At 41.4% G+C, this 25,094-nt stretch overlaps 1 protein-coding gene across 1 annotated transcript in view; it reads right to left on the reverse strand.

Annotated features, from left to right (window-relative positions):
* The window catches only part of RYR3 (ryanodine receptor 3), a 346,984-nt gene that overhangs the window by 57,285 nt on the left and 264,605 nt on the right, over positions 1-25,094 (reverse strand). The window contains exons 72-78 of the mRNA XM_063289977.1: positions 22,310-22,480; positions 21,144-21,203; positions 20,073-20,204; positions 19,304-19,416; positions 7,845-7,941; positions 5,534-5,640; positions 1,978-2,029 (exon numbers count right to left, since the gene is read on the reverse strand). Coding sequence (XP_063146047.1) covers positions 1,978-2,029; positions 5,534-5,640; positions 7,845-7,941; positions 19,304-19,416; positions 20,073-20,204; positions 21,144-21,203; positions 22,310-22,480 — 732 coding nt within the window. The remainder of the gene's footprint in view (positions 1-1,977; positions 2,030-5,533; positions 5,641-7,844; positions 7,942-19,303; positions 19,417-20,072; positions 20,205-21,143; positions 21,204-22,309; positions 22,481-25,094) is intronic.

Raw genomic sequence — 25,094 nt, forward strand, 5'->3', positions numbered from 1 at the left:
ATGCAGGCTGTCACTCGCAGCCAGACACGCGTGCAGCTGCCCTCAGGTTCAGTTTCACCAGCTGGGGGGAGGCTGTCAATCCCTTCTCAATTGCAACAACAGTTTCTCTCTGAACTGAAATCTGACACTTGGTTGCAAGTGAATAGAGACAATGTTACATTTGACCGAGGCTTCGCATAGAAGCAAAGCCGTCTCTATGTCCCTGACAGTTTGCGAAGGGAGGTCCTACTCAGGTCTCATGATGATAAAGTGGCTGGTCATTTTGGCTTTGTAAAAACCTTACACCTGGTGCGGCGCCAATTTTGGTGGCCTACGTTGAGGCATGATGTCAAAGACTATGTTGCTTCTTGCCCTGTCTGTGCCATGTCAAAACGGAAGAGGGGTAAGCCGCAAGGCTTGTTGCAGCCAGTGGCCAGCCCCTCACGTCCTTGGGAGGAAATCTCTATGGATTTTATTGTCGACTTGCCTCCGAGCCAGAGAAAGACTGTGATTTGGGTTGTGAAAGACTACTTTTCTAAGCAAGCCCATTTCATTCCATGTGCCTCTATCCGGTCGGCTCAACAGTTAGCTCGCCTCTTCCTAGTCCACATGTACAGACTTCACACAATTTACTTCCCAGTTTTGGCGGGCATTTTTGAAACTGCTGGGCACCAAACAGGCGCTGTCCACTGCGTCGCATCCTGAGACTGACGGATCTACAGAGGCTCTTAATGCAACCTTGGAACAATACTTGCAAGCCTTTGTAAACTATCAGCAGGACAATTGGGTGGATCTTCTGCCCTTTGCCGAAGTCACTTACAACAACGCTGTACATCAAAGCATGGGCCACACCCCTTTCCGTACTGTGTTTGGGCGAGATTTCGTCCCTATTCCTGATCTGCCGCAACCCACTTCTCTGCCTTCTTCACCTTCCGACTGGGTTGCGCACCTGGGTGACTCCTGGCCGGTCATTCAGCAAGCGTTGGCAGATGCCCAATCCACCTACAAACTCCATGCCAATAAGAAGAGAGCGCTCCAGCCTGCCTTCAAAGTTGGTGATAAGGTCTACCTTTCCACCAAGTTCATTAAATCTCCTCAGCCCTCTAAAAAGTTGGCTCCCAAGTTTGTTGGTCCTTTTCCCATTGTTGGAGTTATTAACCCTGTTACATTTAAATTGGACTTGCCACACAATCTGAAACGCTTACATCCTGTTTTTCATTGCAGTTTGCTCAAACCTGTCATCCACTCCGATCGCTGGCATGTCCAACCCACACCTCCTACACCCATCATGATTGACGGGCAACAGCATTTTGAGGTGAAGGAGGTCCTTGATTCCCGCAGACTTCGTAGCACCCTGCAGTACTTTGTCCTCTGGAAACATTTCCCCCACCCTGAGTGGGTGGCTGCCCATGATGTTCACTCTCCTGTTCTAGTTAGGCATTTTCATGCAGCTTATCCTATGAAACCTACTCCGTAGTATTTGGGGGGGGGGGCAGTATGTCATGTTCACTGTTCCAATGTTCCTGGTACATCGTAACGTTTCCCATGTCATTTGCCTGATACGTGTGTGATCTCAGGAGGGAGGAGGATTCCACTTCGGGGAGTTGTTATCTGTTGGCTGCTGGTTTGGAATGTGTTTGGGTTATCTCATGTGTTCAAGGTTGCTTTCCCAGGATCAGTGGAAAACGGCTACCAGCACCTGGGAGGGGGGTGGTTGCTGCAGTTGGGTGAGGGGAGGGATTACGCTTCGAGCCGAGGGTTTTTAGTTTGTATTTGGGGCGCTTTTATTCATTCTCAGCTTTCTCTGTATTTGCATACTATTCTTTTAATAAATCAGATATCATTAAGTACCTGCTTGTGAGTCTGAGTATATCAGGATAGGCAATCATTACAGCAGTTCAGTTGTCAAAATTGTAAAACAGATTTCAGATATTGAAAAAAAGAAATGGCATTCTAAATATAATTGTTTTCAGGTAGATATTTAAATTAGATACTCACCTTTGCCATCATTGCTGAATATGCACTGTACAAGGGGTCATTTTCCAGTTTGCTGTAGAAAGATACGAAATATACATATTAGTCAGCTAGTGGAATTACAGAAGGTTGTGGAGATTAAAGATAAGACTTGGCTACTGAAAAAGTACAAGGGCCTGACTCCATCTGAAACCTAGAGACTGCTAAACAAATACTCACAACACTGACTACCAGGCTAAGGAGATACACTAGAGAAGTAGAGGCCAAAAAGATAAATGCCCTGTTCGCCAAAGAACCATCCAAGGTGTACTCCCAACTGCAGTGCAACAGCACAGTAACAGCAGAGCCCCCAACAGCAGAAACTGAACAGTACTGGAAGAACATATGGGAGAAAGAGAAGACACATAACACCAGTTCTAAGATTTCTGCAGACCACAGCAATCTTCCAGAATAGGAACCAGTCACCATCACAGTAGCAGACATTCAACAGTGAGTTAAGAACATGAAGAGCAGGACAGCACCTGGCCTAGACATGATCCACACCTACTGGCTAAAGTAACTAACAGTAGTGCATGAATGCCTAGCAGCACAGATGAACCAGCTGCTGGCAGCAGGCTCCCACCCAGACTGGCTAACACAAGGAAGGACAGTGCTGATCATGAAAGACCCCCACAAGGGAACAAAACTGTCCAACTACTGGTCAATAACCTGCCTCCCCACCACCATGCAAAGTCCTAGCAGGCATCATAGCTGCCAGGCTACAGGACCATATGGGCCAGTACATGGGCACAGCTCAGAAGGGCATTGGGAACACCAGAGGCTCCAAACACTATTTCCTAATAGTTAGAGCAGTCGTGCAAGACTCAAGGTCTAGAAAGACCAATCTGAGCACAGCCTGGATTGACTACAGGAAAGCCTGTGACTCAATGCCACACACATGGAACTGTGAATGCCTGGCACTATATAAAGTCAACAGGACATGAAGGACCTTCCTCAAGAACTCAATGGGACTGTGTAAGACAACACTAGAAATCAACTCAAGACAGCTTGCACTGAGGCACTGTCCCTGCTGCTGTTCTGCATAGGCTTGAACCCCCTTAGCCAGATAATCATAAGGACTGGATATGGATACAAGTTCAAGAGTGCAAATACCATCAGCCACCTCCTCTACATGGATGGCATCAAGCTGTATGCTAAGAGTGAACGAGACATCGACTTGTTGATCCACCTGACATGGATCTAAAGTGAGGACATTGGGATGTCATTCAGACTGGATAAGTGTGGTCGGATGGTAGTAAAGAGAGGGAAGGTAGTTAAGATTGATGGGGTGGAACTACCAGTGGGCGACCTAGCAGACATACAGACCGGCTACAAGTACTTTGGTCTGGATGTCTGCTATGTGGCCCACTGGTAGTTCCACCCCATCAATCTTAGTACCACAGTCACATGAGAACCACAATGAGGAGGCAAGGAAGACAGCAACATCCAAATATCACCAAAGGATAAGACAGGTCCTGAAGAGCCAGCTCAATGGGAAGAACAAGATCCATGCCATCAACACGTACACCCTGCCAGTCATCAGATCCCTACTGGTATAGTGAGCTGGCTAAAGGAGGACATGGAGGCTGCTGATGTGAAAACCCAAAAGCTCCTCACAATGTATAGAGGTTTCTACCCAAAGTCCAACATCCATAGACTGTGCATCAGCCAGAAAGAGAGCAGGCGGGGTCTGGTGAGTGTCAAACCACTGTCCTGAATGAAACGCAGAGCATCCAGGAGTACATCAGTAAGATGGCACCCAAAGATGAACTGCTGAGAGAATGCCTGAGGCAGCAGCAGACATGGGAGGAAGATCAAGCAGAGGAAGTGCCATGGCAAGACAAGACATGGGATGTACCATCGACAGATAGCTGAGGTGGCTGACTTTGGGAAATCCTAAGTGACTGGAAATGGCTGGACTAAAAGACAGCACTGAAGCACTGATCAAGAACAGGCACTAAGCACCAGATCCAGAGAAGCAGGGGTCTACCACACTAGACAGGACCTGAGGTGCAGACTGTGCAGAGAGGCCTCAGAGACAGTCCAACACATAGTGGCAGGGTGTAAGATGCAGGCAAGAACAGCATACACTGAACAGCACAACCAAGTAGCTGGCATTGTGTACAGGAACATCTGCATAGTGTATGGGCTAGACCCTCCCAAGTCCAGATGGGAGATTCCACAGAAGGTCGTGGAGAATGACAGGGCTAAGATCTGTGGGACTTCCAGATCCAGACAGACTGGCAGGTACTGGCCAATCAACCAGACATTGTAGTAATAGACAAGGACCAGAAGACAGTGGTGGTGATAGATGTAGCGATGCCAAGTGACAGCAACATCAGGAAGAAGGAGTATGAGAAGCTGGAGAAGTACCAGGGCCTGAAGGAGGAACTAGAGAGGATTGTGGAAGTAAAACCCAAAGTGGTCCAAGCGGTGGTAGAAGCCTTCGGGGCTGTGACCCCCAAGCTGGGAGAGTGGCTCCAACAGATCCAGGAGCAACAGCAGAGCTCTCTGTCCAGAAGAGTGCAGTGCTAGGAACAGCTAAGATAACTTCTCAGAACCCTCAAACTCCCAGGCCTCTGGTAGAGGACCCAAGATGGAGGAAGACACATACCACCCATAGGGGTGAGAAGGGAATTTTATATATATATAAAGCTGTTTCTGAAGAGGCGTTACAGGTTATTGAATTGAAGTTTGAGTAATTATTAAAGCCGAGAAACTTTCATCTTCTTACAACCCCATGATACATGATACCATCTTATAAGTTTATAAGAATAAATTCCATGTCAGATCTTTTATTAAAACACGTATTTACCAAGTGCTTTTACAACTGAAATATATATCTATTTACCTCACATGAGAATGTTTTTTTCTATTATGCCTTGGAAATGCTTACAAAGATTCTAGCCATGGCTTTGCTATACAGCTGATGATTATCTCTGATCATATCGGATACAAAATCACTTGCTACAATAACAGAAAACTTTCATTAATTCTAAATGCTTTATTATTGTTGCGTTAAAAGGATTTTGGGAAACTTGCAGGCTCAATCCTAAACAGATGTATGTCTTAAACTTTTAACATTATCTTTCTTTTTGCTCCTTAAATCTTTTTAAGATTAAGGATGCATTAAAATGGCACAATATCGCCTTTTCCTTTAAAACAAAATCTTCTGAAAACATCATTTTAAAAATGACCATGCAAACATGTCATGTCCAACTTGGTATTTCTCAGTTTCTTTAAAAGCAAAAAAAAAAAGGTTATTTAAGAAAACTTGGCTGTGTTGCCAGACCTTGGCATAGGGTAGGTGGAACTCTCTTGTTTGTGATATCCTATGTTTTGATATGTTGTATGCATTGCCATCTTGCAATTAGTTTCTAGCTATTTGTTATAATTTGTTTGGTCCAATTTACTGTATTTTTTTTATGTTGCTCTTCATGGAGTTGAGTGGCATTAGGAAGGAAGGAAGGAAGGAAGGAAGGAAGGAAGGAAGGAATCAAGCAAGCAAGCAAGCAAGCAAGCAAGCAAGCAAGCAAGCTACCTTCTTTCAGTGACAGCACTCCGACTGAAATGAAGAATAATCTGGTGTAGAGGATCTGGATGTTTTTCAGCCTCTTCCTCCTCCTCTTCAGTTTTTTTGGGTGGAGTCTGTGCAACAATCATATTGGAATATTTTATACATAAAAAGTATGAAACAGCAGAGAAAAAAATAACTGGAATCACTGTTTTTCATTTTCAGTTTTTAAATATTAAATATTTATATTTTCATGTTCATATTTTAACTAAAACAATTACACAATGCCTTTTCTTATATAAAATCAGTACTTTAATAATAAAATATCTACACACCTTCAGACTCAATCAAGTTTACTTCTAAATAAAAATATATAGGATTGCATAATCAGAACCTGTAATGGGCAGATCTTGACTCTAATTAAAAATCTGACTATTTTTTACAGAAACGGATCTAGTTTATTACCTGCTGTCTGATTTGGTTTGCCTGGGTTATCTAGATTCCTCTAAGAGCTGCCCGCTATAAACCAGCATGTCATGTCTGTTCTGTGGCTGTTCTGTGGCTCTAAAGTAGATCAGACTAAGAAACCAATTTCATATAGGTCAGGATGACTTTTATTGTAACAGCTATAGTAACTGAATCTTGGAAGTCTGAATGTGCTTCCCCCCTCCCTCACTTTATCTTTGTGTGAACTAGGAAGAGGCCTTCTGAGGTGTTTTCTTAAATTTGTTTCTTGGAATGGGCCCAAGCCGTGCTTGTCTGATCGTTGCCTTGGTGGCAGCTCATTCTCCTGTCCTTCAAGGCCATTCCCTATGCCTGCTACATTTTAGAGTCTTCACCCTTGCTTGTGCAACAAGGATTGAGTCTTCTCCATCAACACCATTGAATCATCTGGAACCGACCAGGAAGGAAGCAATCCATATCTATGACTGGCTGTCCTCTCCCTTATCTTGGGTATTAGAGTTCTTTCAGTTTTAATGACCATGCTCAGGGCATACCATATGGCTATGGAATCAAATAAATGAAGCCCAGCTGCTCTTTCTTTTTCTCCATGCCCTGGATCATAGTTTTACATACAAACAAATTAACAATATCAAAGCAAATCTCTCTAAAGAGAGCTACCTATAACTATGTACTATTTACTGTTATACAACTCCCTATAATAATATTCTCATCTAAATGTTACCATCTGATGAATGAGAATAATAATCTGATTATTGTGTTGATGGCATAATAGATGTTTTCGTTGCTAAGTTACCATATGATTCACTGTTCTTTATGCTGCAATAAACTAGCACAGAAGCCATTTAGAAAATTCTCACCTTGTTTTTCACAGAGATTTCCACAATTTGATAAAAAAGTAATAGCTACATTTAAGTGAATGTGCACTAAACTATGATTTGTCCATCTGTTCAATACATGTAAGTAAAAAAAAAACCTTTGCCCTTTAAAAATATTAAAGAGTACTATCAAAGACTGTCAAAGACATCTACTTGTGCAGAGACTGTTTTCTTAAAAATGTGAGTTTTCAGTTGCTGAAAAAAAAAGTCAGAATGTTGAGAAACCCAGATGTATGAATGGATGATGACATTGTATGTACCTCTATCACCTTCTGTGAAATGTAATTGAAAGATACATGGTAATTCTACACTTAATACCAAAGTGGAATTTGCCTATGTCACGACAGTTGAAATACTGCATCAATTATGCAAATGCATTTTAAGTGAATATAAAGACATCAAGTCATAAATCTATTAGTATCTTCTACACTGCTGGATGTTGCCTTCCTGGAATTGTAATTGGCAGCTAGGGTGAACTAATCATTTCACATACAGAAAAAAAAAGTAACAGTTCCATAAATCACTGCTTAGTCTATCATTTAAAAAGAAAACAGTTAAAATTGTTTGGAATTTTAAAAATGCATTGCCAATTAAAAAAACCTATTGTCTAAAGACAAATCTGCTGAATACTGTCATACTTGTTTATGATTCATTAGAATGCCACTACATTATAATATCAAGGAAAAGCTAGCATTAGCTTGTATTAAAAAAACCTTGGCATATTAAAATAAATCAGAGGGTTATACAATTAATGAAATGCCAACTGAAAAAAAAGCATTCATTGTATTAAACCTTCAAAAAAAATTAAACCATGGGATTTGGTCTAATCCATTTCAGTATTAGTTTCAGTCCAAATATATAACAAATTAATGGTATGATACACTGTTCACATAATGGCATAAAAGATGGCTGGGCCCCTCAATATAGTACATATGACAGTGTTTATAAATTTAGGCAAGAAGGCATTGTGGACTGAGCACAGTTATATCTGTACTTACAGCCAAATCCTGAATTAGTTTCTCCTCAAAGGAATATTCCTCTGTTTCTATCCAATATTTCTGATAACCATGAAGGAACAGGTTAATAGAACGGTGCCTAGGAGTAGGGGGAGAAAATGAGATCCAGAGGGAAAACAGAATAAAAAACCTTAGATGGTTACTGACTAGTAAAGCCTATGGATTCTGTACAATTCAATTCTAACTGAAAAGCGTTAGAATTAAAGAATGTTCAGCAAAGATTAAATAGCATAGATGACAATGTATCATTTTAATAAACTGTACCAGACAGATATCAACAGTGTGAAAAGAAGGCTATCAGTATGCTCATATTTTACTGTACATTTTAGAATTCAAATTCCTATAGATACAGGTCCTTGGTTTTCTATTCTTTTCCACAAAGACAGAGGGGGAAGAAAAGCATACTTCATTTTGGTGCAACTTTAAATTGACTCCTTACCAGTATGAGGCCCACTGAATGTAAATAAACTGAAAACATTAACGATCAATTTCACAACTTTATTGATTATTTTACTTCAGGTTTACTTCTTTAACATACCCAGTGTAAAACATGAGCCTAATTATTCCTTTTTTTTACACTTTGTCTAATAATGATGCCCTTATCAATAAGATATACTGTCAACTTCACATATAACTGTACGCCAAGATTTTTAAACTGTAGTTTCTCTAAAACACTGTAATTTTCTGATTTGTACCTCTTGGTATTCCATAATGAATAAGTTTGCACAGCATAGAATTCCTTCCAACCCTATGTAGGTCTCTAGTGCAACACCCAGTGTAGGAATCTTCATACCAACCTGGACAAATGGTTGTCTAATATTTTCTCAAAAACCTCCAGTGATGGAGTACCCACGACTTTAAGAGATGGGTTGTTCTACTGTTTACAAGCTCTCACAGTCAGAAAATTCCTCCTTATTTCAAGTTTGAATCTCCCTCTGTAAAGTTTCAACCTACTCATTTGTTTCTTACACCCAGGTGCTATGGAGAATAAATCCACACTCTCTGCTCTGTGAAATCCCTTAATATATTGGAAGACCACTATCATGCTCCCTTTAGGCTTTTCTTTTTTTTAAAAGAGTTTTATCAAGTTTCAGAAAAAGATAAAAGATACAGAAAAACAAAAAACAACAAAAAAGAACTAAAAAAGTGTAAAAAGAGAAAAGAGAAAAAAATTATTTAAATAGATTACAGAAAGAAGTGACTTCCGACTTTAAACATCAAGGATATATAACAATTTTCCATAATCAATCCCTTACTCTATATTAAACCAAAATCACATTACTTCTATAAATCAACCCCTTAGCACATTATAAAAATTACTAAATACAGTTGCTCCCTCCCCTTATATTAAAATAAAAGAAAAAATATGTCTCCTAATCAACTCCCCCCCCAAAATAACAGTTTCTTAATTATTCCCTTCCTACTACTATTCTATACATTCCTGTCTACTATAATAAAGGTCAATAAATAAACAATAAAAACATATAAATTGTCTGCCATTATAATTAATAATACAACAAACGTGAATTAATATTAATTAAAAAACCCTTAATTATCTTAATCCCATTCATTAACGATAAATAAAATCCTCCAAAGCCAAAAGACCATCCAGATACTGTAAATATTTTAGCCCCTTAACCCACTTTAAAATAGACCAAAGCATTTATATATCCCCATAATAAACCCAGAGCTATTTTCTTAAAGAAATCAAAGCCCAACTGTGCCCCTCACAAACACAGACTTCTCCTCAACAAATCTCCCATAACCCCTTCTTTTCCATAACATTCCATCAGAAGATCAAATTCACTCATTCACTCTTGCAACTCAGTTTCACCCTTAAACTTCTTCAATTCAGCATTGTCAATTTCATCCAGCATTTCAACAGAAGCCCCAATCTCACTCTTAAAAGGAACATTTCTGTTGCTGTTAAATTCTTCAATTTCATCCACAACATCTCCAACCAGATGGCACATTTTAGACCACATATTTCCCACAATGCTCTGAATGTCTTACATAATAACTTGGCAGGAATATGCTTAATATCTTTCTTAATATCTCGATGGAAGTCCGAGAGAGCCTGACTGAGATCCTCCAAGTCTCATGCAGTAAATTATAGTGCCCCCCAGGTACTTAACCGGCAAAAGTAAAAGGTGATGGAAGGTTTCCAAACTGAGTTTACAAATTGAAGGCAAGATAACAGACAGTTCCCAGAGAAAGTCGCAGCAGGAAAGTAAAAGTTCAGAATGGCAGATTCAATGTGTAGGAAAATGGTAAAGCTTCAAAATTAGCACAAAAATAACGACACGGAGATGATAATATACTCTCAACCTTCCTTAGTATTGGATGGAAAGCAAAATCCAAAGCTTAAGAAGAATTTTATTCACAAAAATAATGATGAGCACCAAGACAGATTGTTTCTCCTTAATGTAGAAAGCCTCTCTTAGGGTACAAATACGTTCTCTCTCTCTCTCTCCCTCCCTCCCTCCCTCTCTCTCTCTCTCTCTCTCTTGCTTTAGAAATAGGGTGGCTGGACTTAATATGCTTTTAAGGCTGCAGTGTGGCTTGGAAATGGTGATGTCCCAGCCTCCCAGTGAACTCTTACCCATTGATTGTGAATGCTGTTTACAATCTCCTGGCTGCAATTCACTGTCTGGAAGACAAATGGATCAATTCCGAGCATTTTCCTTGATCTGGAAAAATGCTCCTGGACTGCAGAAGAAACCAGCCTGAGCCTGAAAAAACTGCCACAATGCCAGTTCTGCCTGCAGAGTTTGCGGGCACAGCTGTTCAGTCTGCCATTGTCATGAGTAAGGATGGCGAGCAGGGGGCTCCCACCCAGACTGTCAAGCGCATGCGTAGCACTGAGGAACTGTTCAGCCATTCAAAGAGACACAGATCGGGACCGCCTTAACCTTTGGGGTTTATATGGCTGGGTTTTCCCCACGCTTCCTCAGTTTGTTAGGATTCTTGTTAAGTACTAGTAATAAATATTAGAGACCAAGTCATTGTCTCAGTGTGTTTCCTGGTAGTCAGGACATCAATCCTAACAAACTGCTACTCCCATCGAAAGAGGGAGGAGCAAGCAATTAAGCAGATACGTTTAGAAATGTCTTCAGAAAACCAAGAAATGCGGCTCGCCATCCAGCAATTGGCAGCAGCCCTACAACACCAGCAACAAGTAGATCTCCAGATCAACACATTACAAGCCGCCATGCTACAGCAGTTGCAACAACCAGCTCCGATTAACCCACAACCGGCACCAGCAGCAGCAGCAGCAGCAGCAGCCCCACCAGTAATGTTGAGATCCCAGGGCAGTCTACCAGAGAAATTTGGAGGAGAAGCAGGACAGCTGAGAATCTTTCTCACACAGTGTACTATGTTCTTCGACAGCAGACCTGCAGAGTTTCCCACAGACAGAACCAGAGTCACCTTCATCCTAGGCCTGCTGAAGGGACCAGCTGCCAAATGGGCTATTCCCATGGTGGAGAACAACGACCCGATTCTCAACGACTACCAGAACTTTTTGGCAGGCTTCCGAGCACACTTTGACGACCCCATCAGAGAGACCACGGCCAGCCGGGAGATTCGGAGGCTCAAGCAAGGTAACAAGAGGGTGGGACTCTACATTGCTGATTTCAAGTTGTTAGCAGGAGATCTGGACTGGAATGAGAGTGCATTAAAAGACCAATTCAAACAGGGGCTGGATGAGGAGATTAAGAATGAATTGGTGCGCCAGGGAACACCAGCTACGTTAGAAGCCCTATATCAGCTATCGGTGGTCATAGATGCCAGGCTAGAGGAGCTCAGGCAGATGCAGCCGGGGAGAAGCAAGACCCTCCGAGCGTTTTCAGGATTCCCAGCTCCCTCTGTAGCAGCCTCTCACTCAGCACGAGAGGAGCCAATGCAGATTGGGGCAAGCAGGAGACTGATTTCTGAGACTGAGAGGCAGAGAAGGAGAGAGAGAGCCCTGTGTTTCTACTGCGGAGCCCAGGGTAACATGGTGAGAGCTTGCCCAGCGAGAGGCCAAGCAGCTCCAGTAAGACCCCCAGGGCAAGCAGCTGAAACAGGACCCATCCCTGCCTCTGTTTCCAATCAGGGAAACTCCGTTGGTCTCCCTCCCAAGAGCTCAGCAGGGAGACCGTAAATCAATTAAGGAGGGCTCATTCCGAAGATTCCAGGCAAGACTTTTACTACTTACCCGTAAAAGTCCATGTCAACCCAGAGCACCAGGTCAAGCTAGAGGCCCTCGTGGATTCTGGAGCTTCAACTAATTTTATTGACGCGCAGACCGTACAAGACTGCAGCATACCGACCAGAGAATTACCATGCCCCATAGAAGTGGAGACCATTGACGGCCAGCCCCTCAAGGCAGGGCCGATTAGAAGGCTCACAGAACCGGTGCAGCTGACAGTGGGAGACCACACTGAGTGGATCCAGCTTTATGTTACTGCAGTGCTAAATGTGCCGGTAATCCTAGGCACGCCTTGGCTGAGGATCCACAACCCGTTGATGAACTGGACTACAGGAGCAATCTCCTTCCCAGCTAAGGAATGCCAGCACCACAAGAGTCAAGCCGCTCCACACTCTCCAGCAACCAACGCAGTCACAGTAGCAGGGGGGGTCCACTTGCCAGCCAAGTATGCAGATTTTGCAGACGTTTTCAGCGAGCAAGAGGCCACAGCACTACCCCCCCATAGGGACTGTGACTGCACAATTGAGTTGTTACCAGGAGCCAAGATCCCAGCAAGGAAACAGTATCCCATGTCCCCCAAGGAGTTAGCCACCTTAAAGGATTACTTGGACTCCAATCTCCAAAAGGGGTTCATCCGACCATCTACGTCCCCAGCGTCTGCTCCTACCTTCTTCGTACCAAAGAAGCCCGACCCGTTGGCACCTGCCACCCAGGAGACACCCATGAGAGTGGTCCACGACTTCAGTTTTTTAAATAAACAAACAAAGAGAGAATCCTATCCTCTGCCCTTAATCTCGGAGCTGCTAGATCGCTTACAGAAGGCACGCATGTTTACCAGGTTGGATCTCAGGAGTGCGTACAATCTGATCCGGGTGAAAGAGGGGCACGAATACCTGACTGCCTTCGACACCAGGTTTGGAAAATTTGAGTACCTTGTTATGCCCTTTGGCTTGTCTAATGCAGGAGCCATATTTTCCAGATTTATGAATCACGTTTTTGCTGATTTACTAGACAAGTACATGGTCGTTTATCTAGATGACATATTAATTTTCTCTGAGGATGCCACAACTCACGTAACCCATGTACATAATGTTTTGCAAAGACTGAGAGAGAACAGGCTGTTCGCCAAGCTAGAGAAGTGTGCCTTTGATTTAACTGAAGTACATTTCCTGGGCTATATAGTATCCACAGAAGGCATATCCATGGATCCTGCTAAGGTCCAGGCAATTCTCTCTTGGCCACCCCCCCGAAATGTTAAAGATATACAAAAATGGCTAGGATTCTGTAATTTTTATCGCCGTTTTGTCCGGGCCTATAGTGATCGGACCAGACCATTCACACAGCTCTTGAAGAAAGGCTCAAAATTCGTATGGGGGGAGAGGGAGCAAGCAGCGTTCCAGGAATTGAAGCAGCTTTTTGCTTCCCAACCGCTCTTAAGGCACCCTGACCCCACGAAGCCATTCATAATGTATTCAGATGCTTCAGATGTTGCCATTGGGGCAGTGTTATTGCAATATACAAACAAGGCAGAGAATACATTGCTTCCTTGTGCTTTTTTTTCACGCCTACTCTCACCAGCAGAGAGAAACTATGATGTTTTTAACAGAGAGTTGCTGGCAATTAAAGCAGCATTCCAAGAGTGGAGGCACTGGCTAGAAGGGGCGACCTTTCCTGTGAAAGTTTGCACCGATCACAAGAATTTACAGCTTCTACAGAACACCAGATCCCTCACCCCACGCCAGATCAGATGGAGCCAGTTTTTCTCCCGTTTCAATTTTGTCATTTCTTATGTGCCCGGGGCGCAAAACTGCTTGGCAGACGCCCTGTCTCGATCCTTTCAGGCAAAACCCCCCACTCACCAGGAAGTACAGGCTGCTATATTACAACCTCACAACTTTGATCAGCCGATGAGGGGGAGCCAAACAGAGAGTTTAGCAGCAGGCAGCCAAGCAGAGGACCTATTTTCAAGAGCCAGAGCTCAGCAGCAACAGGACCCGTATGCCAGGGCCAGGATGGATGACCTCCAGAGGGCCCCGCAAGACACTGCCTCCCCATTCAATGTGGAGGCAGGAATCCTCTGGCATAGTGGGTGATTGTATATTCCCCCTTCATTGAGGGAAGAAGTACTGAGACTGTGTCATGACCACCAAACGGCAGGCCACGGAGGCGTTTTCAAAACTCTCCATAGAGCTCTGAGAGACTACTGGTGGCCTAAGATGGTTGCAGACATTAAGGGCTACGTGGCTTTGTGTCACACCTGCAGACGAGCCAAGCCTCTCCCAGGGAAGCCCACAGGACTCTTGCAGCCCCTACCCACCCCCAGTAGGCCTTGGGATACGATCTCCATGGATTTCATCACTGATTTACCCCCGGTCCAGGGCCTGACTTCCATACTGGTGGTGGTGGACCTTTTCACAAAGATGGCACATTTTATTCCTTGCAAGGGCCTCCCATCTGCACCAGCCACAGCGCAGTTGTTCATAGACCACGTTTTTAGGTATAGAGGCATGGTGAATCACTTGGTGAGTGACAGAGGCCCACAGTTCACTTCCAGGTTCTGGAGGGCCCTTTTCCAGTCATTAGGGGTCCAGATCCACCTGTCATCAGCGCATCACCCTGCCAGTAATGGGCAGGCCGAAAAAATTAACCAGTGGTTACAGCAGTATCTCAGGTGTTACACCACGTATCGGCAAGACAATTGGCCAGCCCTGTTGCCCATGGCAGAATTCACTTATAACAACTCGGTGCAGTCATCTACCCAGATGTCTCCGTTCCAAGCGCTCTACGGGGTTAACCCTCAGGTGTTGCCCACCTCCTCCCAGCAGGGAACTGTTCCAGCCACAGCTGATTTTCTTAAAGAGCAACAAGCCGCACAGGAGTTGTTAAAGGAGCAGCTGAACAGGGCAAAGAGTGCTTACAAAAGGGCGGCAGACGCTCACAGGCAGGAGGGGCCAGCGATTGCAGTAGGAGACAAAGTGTGGCTCTCTACCAAGTTTTTGATCTCTACCAGACCTTCCAAGAAATTGGACTCTAAGTTTGTCGGCCCTTTCACTGTGGTGCAGCAGATAAATCCAGTAGCTTATCGTTTACAGCTCCCAGCATCCATGAAGGTCCATCCAGTGTTTCACAGAGCCTTGCTAGCCAAAGACCCTGCCCCAAGTAACTTGCGATCGCAACTACCCCCCCCCACCTCCAGTAATTGTGGAGGGAGAGGAGGAGTACGAAGTGGAGGAAATTCTGGACTCTAGGAGGAGGGGAAGGGGCATCCAATATTTCATACACTGGAAAGGGTACCCTGAGGAGGAGCGCACGTGGGAGAATGCCAGAGATGTACATGCTCCAGCACTGGTTCATCGATTCCATCAGCTTTTCCCTCACAAACCCAAGCCTCGCATTTTACTCGAGATTCCTCTTTCGCCTGAGCAGGCCGAAGAAGCCCAAGCTGAGGAGTTTGTGAGTGTGTATTTCCCCCCGCCCCCGCCTGAAGCCTCGACTCCAGTTACAGAGGAGCCGGGTGAACCACAGCCCTCAACCTCGGGCTTGCATTTCCCAGGGGGGAGGGGGGCTGACCCTGCTAACTCTCTAGATGTTTTTCAGCAGCAGCCACCTGGCTCGGAGGCGTTATCGGATTGGGAGGGCAGCACTGCTTCGTCCGTGGAGGAGTTGTCCTTTGAAGAATTGCCTTCTTTGCCCAGTTCCCATGGGACTTTACAAGCAGACAACATATCTTATCAAGACTCTGGAGGGGAGGGGGCTGAAATGGAATATCAATCTGGAGGGGAGGGTGATGTCATGAGTAAGGATGGCGAGCAGGGGGCTCCCACCCAGACTGTCAAGCGCATGCGTAGCACTGAGGAATTGGTCAGCCATTCAAAGAGACACAGATCGGGACCGCCTTAACCTTTGGGGTTTATATGGCTGGGTTTTTCCCACGCTTCCTCAGTTTGTTAGGATTCTTGTTAAGTACTAGTAATAAATATTAGAGACCAAGTCATTGTCTCAGTGTGTTTCCTGGTAGTCAGGACAGCCATGTCCCCACCAGAAGTCCCCCTTTAGCCTTCTTTTCTTAGGCTAAATCAAGTTCCTTTAACCATTCTTTTTAGGACTTAGCCTCCAAAACACAAGTCGTTCTTCTCTGTATTCTTTCCAGTTCCTCAACATCCTTTCTGTATTGTGGTGACCAGAACTGGACATAGTATTCCAGGTGTGACCTGACTAGTGCAGTATAGAGCACTACGATCACTTCCCAGGATCTTGATACTATACCTCTTTTGATACAGCCTAAAACTACACTGGCTCTTTTGGCAGTTGCAACACATTACTGGCTTGTGCTTAATCTGTGGTCTACCAGGACATCCAGATCCTTCTTGCAAGTACTACTGCTGAGCCAAGTATTGCCTATCTTATACATGAGCATCTGATTTTTCTGCCTAAGTTTAAAATCCTTTTGAACTTTGAGCCTGTTTTAGTAATCCTCAGCTTTGTGTCATCCACACATTTTACAAGCATCCCTTCTAGTCATTAAAAGTCAGGTGGTATACAAGTTTAATAGATGATGATGATGATGATGATGATGATGTTTGGTTGTTTAGCCAACCATGAATCTGTCTGGAAGTGGAACCATCCATGCCACATTGTTCCAATTTGTCAAGAAGGAGTTTATGCTCAATTTTATTAAAAGCCTTACTGAAGTCTAAATATACTACATCCAAAGCATTCCCTTGGTCCATTGATCTAGTCACATTGTCAAGAAAGCAATAAGATTTGTCTGGCATGACCTCTTTTTAACAAATCCATGCTGGCTGGAAACCACGTGAAGCTTCAATAAAATGTGTGAAGCTGGACAGAGATTACATTGCAGGATTATCCATGCTGAATTTCAAGCCCACAAAATATTCTCCCCACCTCCTTCAATACAGACACAGTATATATTTGAAACATTTTGTTCTAGTTTTAGAGTAAAAACAACTTGTTGCTGTGAAGTTACTTAGAACTACAACTATACTAACTTCAAATCATAACCAATATTAGTCATAGTTTAGGGTTCCAACAAGCCCTAAACTGGTTAATCAAAAAGGAAGTGGAATCTTCCAATAGCTCCCTGGAAATTATGTAATTATGGAAGATTATAGCAGCCATAACTAAGAGCAATTAGTGTAATGTTATAGCTTAATATGGGTGCAATTAGTTTAATAGCCATTAGTTTAAAATGTGTGAACCAGAATATTGTACTTCATTGGAGCTGAGTGCACTGAAAGTTCCTCCCCCAAATATGCAGTCAGTCTTTGAGGTTTATAAGATCTCTTTAAATATGAGAAGATGGAGGACTTCTGTTTTTTCCTCAAATAAAGACTATGCCACCATTGTTCCTACAGAACATTCTCTACTGCAATGAAGGAGGGAAGGAGGGAGGGAGGGAAGGAAGGAAGGACTTTTTTAACAGGAAAAAAGGGATCTTGGAAGTGTTTGTCTCCCTCTATTCATGGACAGGGTCTCTTGGAGAGCAGACAAAAAACTGCTTGGTTTCAAAGGTCATGGGCTTCACAGAAGTCCTCTTCCCTTACAATGGAGATGTCTCCAATTAACAAAGGACAGCTGGGTAGGGGAAGACATTCCTTTCATGAATTTCTATTAAGCTAACTGCTCTTTTGATCCATACCTGACTTGGAATGACTAAGTCTCCCCAATATCCCATCCCTCATCCCCCATTATTTTATTGTGTGCTGCCCAGAGTCACCTTGTGTGAGATGGGCAGCCATAGAAATTTGATAAGTAAATAAAATAAATAAATAAATAAATCCAGCGAGCCTTCTGATCTTTCAGAAGCACTTTTGGCAAAGCACAAATGGCCACAAGCCATAAAGCTTACCTTCTGCAGACATGCTTATCTTCTCTTAATTAAGTATAATTTGATATGGAGAATTACAATACTTAGTAACTTAAGAGGATTGCTATGCATATGTACTGAAAAATACTCTTGCTAAGTTTATTATAAATTTAGCTGTTGGAAAATTCGTTTCAGAAAGGAAAAGTTCTTTCATTCATTATATTTTAATGCCTTTAAAATATTTAATAACATTAAGAACTACATGGCAGCACAAATTCCAAACTGTGAAGAACATTGTGGGTTTTCAGTCAAGAAGATCATGCAACTATATCTGAAAGGACTGCCCCCCCCCCAAAAAAAAACACCTAGGATTTTAAGAGCGTAAGAAGTGTGAGAATATAAAATAAACCTTCAGCTGTCTTTAAAATTAATTCTCACATTTTGAATTCCCATTTGTTCCAAATAAGTTACAAGCTAAAATAAGCAAAACACCAGAAACTTAGATTTGCACATTAGAAGCATGTTGGCAATTGTTTTAAAGTAATCAGAGGCTTCTCTAAAACACCTTGGTTAAAAACGATAGAACTTTACCAAAGGCTGTTGAAGCCTAATTTGCAAGACCCCTAAATAATTTAATAATTACAGAAGTAATGAATAGTGTGTGTGCCTTTGAGTCAGTGTTGACTCCTGGTGACTGCCTGGACAAGTCCCTGAAGTTTTCTTGGCAATATTTCTGAAGTTTTTTTTTTTTTTTTTTCATTTGCCTCCTTCCTAGGGCTGAGAGACAGTGACTGGCCCAAGGTCACCCAGCTGGCTTTGTGCCCAGGGTGGGACTAGAACTCATGGTCTCTTGGATTCTAGCCTAGTGCTTAATCTACTACACCAAACTGGCTACATTTTTCCCAGAGAGTGAAACATCCCTCTGGATCAACACCATGAAGGCTTATTCCCTTAATCAGTTGTACTAGTAGAAAAGTGTTCTTCCCATGTACACTCATTCCCAGAATACCTTAGGAGGGCCTTGAAAATGCTGTGCTGAGCCTTCGAGCCATTGTCTCTGGTTCACACCTTCCCACTGTGGAACCAGACAGGCATTTTGCTTGTGAGAGAAGTTTTTATCAAAGTATCTGCAGAGGCTGAGCAATTAAAGGGTGATGAAGTTGAATAAAAACATAAAAACTATGGATGAAAATCATTAATGAAGGTATAGTGTGCTTTTCAAATTGATGGATCTGTGGATCATATTTGCCATTTATGTCCATATCCCATGTCCATTTCAAATCAAGGAAGCATGTAAAGTATCTATTACTGAAAGCCATTTGATGAGCTTTGAACATGGACCTGCCTGCATTTTCAACAATGCAAACAGTTGAGGTTTAGAAAATAAACAGCACATATAAAAGTTTTTTTAAAAATATGTACCTTGGCAGATTATACAGTGGGGCCATCCTGAAACAAGCCACAACAGCTCTTTTACGTTGTTTGGACAAGAGTTTGTGCCAAACTGCTTTCTTTGATCTTAATGGTTGCTCAACCTATGGAAAAACACCATTGTGAATAAAGGTACTGATTTTAACTGATTCTCACCTGGTACAATGACAAGGATTAGTTAATATTTATATTACATGATATGTTAGCCTCCCCAATGAAAAATAGAATTTTCACTTGAAAAGTTCAAAAGACTTCATAGTTTTTGCTCTACGTCTTATGAGATTTATAGTGCAAAAACTGAAATCTCATTAGATCTGGTGGTTTTATAAGATTTTAACCATTCCTAAAGAAAATCTTAAATCATCTTAATATAATTTTGAGGTTCCACAGATAGTATCTGAGGGTATGTGGAAGGTTATAGCTGATTGTAAATCCCCTTACTACTCTGTAACTGTGGTATAAAAATAAAACAAATCTTCAGATCACCTTATAACAACTTTGCAAATATGCCTTGCATGCCATCAAACATTGGTATTAGTATGCAAACATCCATTCTCCCTGCCCCATCTCAACATCCTACTTAATCCTCCAGAAAGATCCCAAAAGGCTACAGAATTTGTCTGGATATAAAATGCTCAGCTCAGTCCAGTTATTTTTATTGTTCAGGATTAATCTGTAGAGTTCCTATTTCCTGTATTTAACTACTGATGTACAACCCATATGTCTATTTTCCAACACAAAGTAATAGGTGCATTCTTACCTGTTCCAGATGATAGACAGCTGCTGAGATCCTTTGCACACGTTCAACAGTTTTCTCAGGGTCAGCAGGTTCATCAGTTTTCAAGACATCTTTGTAGAGATTCAACTGCCATTTCACAGCTGGGTCATCTGACTACATATCAACAAATTTGATCCACTCTTATAAATATTTAATATTTAAAAGTATATAGGACAGTTATTTAAATAAAGTTAATTTATCACCATCTTTTGCACCACTGTATTGGAGCAAGGCAAAAAGGCTTATTGCTCTATGCTTATTGCCAGGAGGAATTAGTGGGGTCTGTAGGAAAATAATGAGATACTTCTCAAGGACAATGCAATGGTACATTACAACAGCAAAGGCACAAAGACACTCCAGAGCAATATTGTGCTATGATTATGCCATTTTATTATTCTGTACACTGGATCCAGATCACCTTTTCTTTCCAGCCACTGCCTAGATTGGTCCAATGGGACCCTCAGTAAAGGTCTATTCCCATCTGTGGTACTAGGGAGGAATTCTATCACCATACTTAAATTGCTTATTTCTAGTTTTTCCCCTTCCACTGAAATCAAAAGAAAGATCATTTTTTGTGCTAGTCTAAGAACTGTTGTTACACTATTAGTATATTCTGGAGTAATTTAGGTTATAGTATAAATATATTCCTTTCCTGTGCTATACTTGTCCTGTCTCTGACTCCAATATTGGCATGTGTCTGTCAGTGGAAAATTGGGGAAATTTGCCATTAGCATGTGTGTAAAGTATACACTGTATTGGTATACTTTAATGGCCACACTGTCTTGTGTCATGCCAACTTTCAGGGCTTCCAGTAAACTCTTTAGCTAGCCACAAGTTTTGCTAGCTATAAGTGCCATGCTTCCATTTCACTGGTATGACTGCCAGGGCTGGTAGAAGTTGGACTGCAACATCTGGAAAGCCACATGTTGCTCATTCATGTTATTTCCTCATAATGAATATAAGTTAGCTATAGGATTACTCTATTGAATGATGAAATTAACATGTTCTTTGACCTCAGAAATATATTTAGCTGACTGGCTTTTTGGACATTACCTTTTCCTGCAAATGCAAGTTACTGCGTAAATGTTCTTTAACTTCTTCTTCAGTGTCTTTCTGCAGATAAATAAAGACAGATTGATCTTTGTTCCCTTAAATATGTTTTGATCAATTAACAAGGTAGCACAAATAATAAGACAGAACAAAAAATCCCTATTGGGATACAGGTTCATATCCAAAATAAAAATAGAGCAAAGTTCTGTAGTAGGGAACCTCTGTACTCACCTGTGAGTCCCTGTGTAGTTTGGGGTCCAACATGATTGCAGTTCTAAGGCTATATAAATAATGTGGTCTTTCTTTTATAGAGTTCACTCTTCAACACATAGAACAGACTAGAGCTGGGCAACAGAGATGAATGAAGGCAGAGGACTAGAATCCTTACACATAACAAATCTGCTGAGCTACATAACATCACATGACTCTTTCTGTGCTTTATTATTTATGCAGATACTGAGTTTGCTTGTTTTGTTTTAAAGTGTTTTAAAATATTTGTGAGATAATCTGAGTATCTGAATTAGGAAGATATTCCTCCTAAAAGAAGGAGAAAAGAAAGAGATGGATGGATGGATGGATGGATGGATGGATGGATGGATGGACGGAGATAGATGATAGATGATAGATGATAGATGATAGATGATATATAAAAAAACAATCTCAGATTTTGGGATATATCCAATGGATACTACAACATGAAATCAAACCCTCCCTCCCTCCCTTCCTTACTTCCTTCGATTTGAAATGTATGTCTTTATTAAATTTATTTGTTTGATCGTTTCCAGGCATTGTATCTTTCTAGAGGTGTGTGGTATTCAGATCTGAAGAGTGCAAAAATGCTTCAAACCTATCATGAGGCCCCATGCTGGCAGCTCCTTAAAGGACCCATCCTTTTCTTGAATTCACATGTAAGGTGTGCAGGTTCAGGAACACAGTCTTCAGCATTAAGGAATTATCACGGAGCTGGCAACATGAAGGCCACACCTGAATTGAAACAAGTATTTTCCTGAGCAGGAAAAGTTGTGGTGCCTTTAAAGAGCTGTCAACAAGCACCTTGAGTGTGCCAACATCAGATCTGAATGACTTTTGTCCAGTTCAGATTCAAATACTGCATGTCTTTGTTTGAAACCTTTCAGATTAGAATCAATAAAAGTAAAATACTGACTTACACAGCTGTATCTGGACTTAGCAAGAGAAATCAACTCTTGATCTCCAGGGGTACACATATTCAGCCCAATTGGGAGCATTTTTTTAAGTGCAGCTACAATCAGAGAAGTCTGTATTGAATATAAATCCCCTCTATGCTTTGCTTTTTTTCGTTCTTGATCATGACCTCCAGACTGCAAAGGAAGAGACATACAAAATACACAGGGTTGTTATTTTTTTCATACTAAAATAATTACTGTTCCTAATTATGCAACCAACTCTAGATAGTCATATTAAAACCTTAAAAACATTTGAATATTTAGCCTTTTGAATGGTAAAACTGAAGTGAACCAAAGGACTATCATGGAAGTACATCTGTAATTTTAGTCATTTTTTATAACAAAAATAATTCAGAATTTATAATTTTTAAGAATTAAAATATCTTTGTAATTTTCAAGGAAATAAATATCTGTAATTGTTGAGCATGGACAAATCTATAGAAACACACACAGATGCACGCGTGCACACACACACACAAATAACATTTGAAATGGATAAAGAGTGATACCATTTATAATTCTGAGGGTTCCAGTTCTTGAGATAAAGTCTAATAAATGCAAAGAATGAATTCCATAAAATCATACAGTTGTAAGCAAGTGTGCTAGAAAACTACTTTGCTGTAGAACCCTTGTCAAGTTATCTAACTACATTGTCAGCAGATTTAACAACATGAAGTATAAAGAGAGTGAGCTTTTGGAAAAAGATAGTAACTAGGCTGTACATCAGCATACGTGTAACCTGTTCTTCATGATGCAGACAATGTACAGTTTCATTGGAAGAAAAACTTTTTAAATTAAGGCAGCAAATCAAAGCTCTGGGCAACAGCATTGCCATGTATCACTAACAAAATGATACTAAGGACAGATTTAGGCTAAACAGCCATAAGAAAATGTCACCTTTTCTGAATTCCATGCATAAAAGGATGATCAATGACCTCAATGAGAATTGAGCCACAAGCATGAATTCAGGACTGGGCTCACAGAATATATCCACCACAAATAGCAGGTTCTTTCTATTAATTCTCCATGTCTTCCCCTTCTTCAAAGGAGATTTGAAGGCTCAGAGCCTTACACTGTATTCTACACTGGTACAGTAAAAGTTATTAATAGTGATTAATTTTGCTAACATTACCACATAATTTATATTGAAAACCGAAAAAAAAATCTAAGAGCAGTCACACATTTGCTAAATTGTTAAGCTCTCCTTTCAAAACATCTAGCCATTCCTACATGTTTGGCAGTTCAGTAGGAACCAAAATATCATGTGATGGCTTTCTTCAAGGACTCACAACTGCAATACTTTGCCTCAAAGCTTTATTTGTGGAATGCCTTTAAAAAGTTTTTTTTTATAGTAGCAGTGGATTAATGACTCCACATTTAATGACATTAATTGGTACTTGACTTTCATAGCAGACAAACAAAAGCCACAATATATCACAGGACCCAGTGGCGTCACTATTCTCTTAGGCAGGGGAGGTATCTGACACAACTGGTTAATTTTTTCTTTCCTTTTCCCAATAAAGTTTTTTTTTCAGTTTGTATCAGCATGAAAATATCAGCCTGTCTGTCTGTCCATTCTGTCTCTGCCACCAAGTTTCAGTCCTTCCAAACTGCAGTTCAGGAAACCTTTACTGACAATTATGAAAACAGCCATACCTAATAATGAAAGCTTCCTTAATAATATCTACTCATTTTTGTTATATGCTGAGTGACAGCTATCAAGGGGCTTAGTTTTTACTTTCTTCTATTCATTACCTCATAAATGAATTAGGCATGTACGTACTTTGCTTTTTATAAGTGCAGGAGAAAAAGTGGGAACGGAAGACTGAATCTTCGACATCCCAAGTCTTCCCATCCATCACTGAGGCTGTACTCTGTTCACCTGAAATGATTATGTCCTTCAGGTTCTGACAAGAAGTTGAAGAATAATTGGTTCCTCTCAAAATGAAAGTTGAATTTCTTCCTTTCATTCCTGAGCTTAAATCTTAATTTTGGGAGTAGGGAGGAAATAGTAAATGAAATATCAGAAACATGTCACTGTAGCCTGTTCAAGTAGCTCACTGCTTGCAAAGCTGGACTTACACTATCAGGTTTGATTTTACTGCCAAATGTTGAGAAATTGACTATTGCACTGATTTTTTTGCATTTAGGTTCTGGAAAGCTATAAAATAGCAGCATAAACTAAGTCATAATGTGTTTGGTATGATTGCTCATTTAGAGAAAGTGCACAATAAAGGGAATAGGCTTGAATGATGAAATGATTGTGAAAATCTGGAGTTGAAGTTGGTATCTGAATCCAGTTAGACTGGTATATAATGGAAGTAAAGTATACATGAAAATAAATGGGCTGTTTAGCAAATCGTTCAGTACTGAACAGTAAGACAAGAATGTGTGATGTAGCTTTGGTTATTTAAGGTGTTTATGGATAAATACCCAGAGTCCCCCTGGGGGGTGATGGGCAGTGGCAAAATTTGATAAATAAATGTATAAGGAATGTGCATGGGGACATTAGAGGTGTGTTGATTAGGGATGTGTGTGTGTTCTATAAGCAGATGATGCCATGCTGCTCGCCAAGAACCTGAAAGATTTGCAACAAGCATTAGCTAGATTGTAAATCAAAGTAAATTTTGTCAGGAAAAATGGTGTGAAGAATTACACATGAAGCATAATTGGCAGAAACCTAGAACAAGTATATGAAGTTGGTAGAATATTGACTAAACACAGGAAGATGGGGAAATTTTATATGCCT

Source organism: Candoia aspera, chromosome 1 (genome assembly GCF_035149785.1).
Source record: "Candoia aspera isolate rCanAsp1 chromosome 1, rCanAsp1.hap2, whole genome shotgun sequence".
Taxonomy (NCBI): Eukaryota; Metazoa; Chordata; class Lepidosauria; order Squamata; family Boidae; genus Candoia; species Candoia aspera.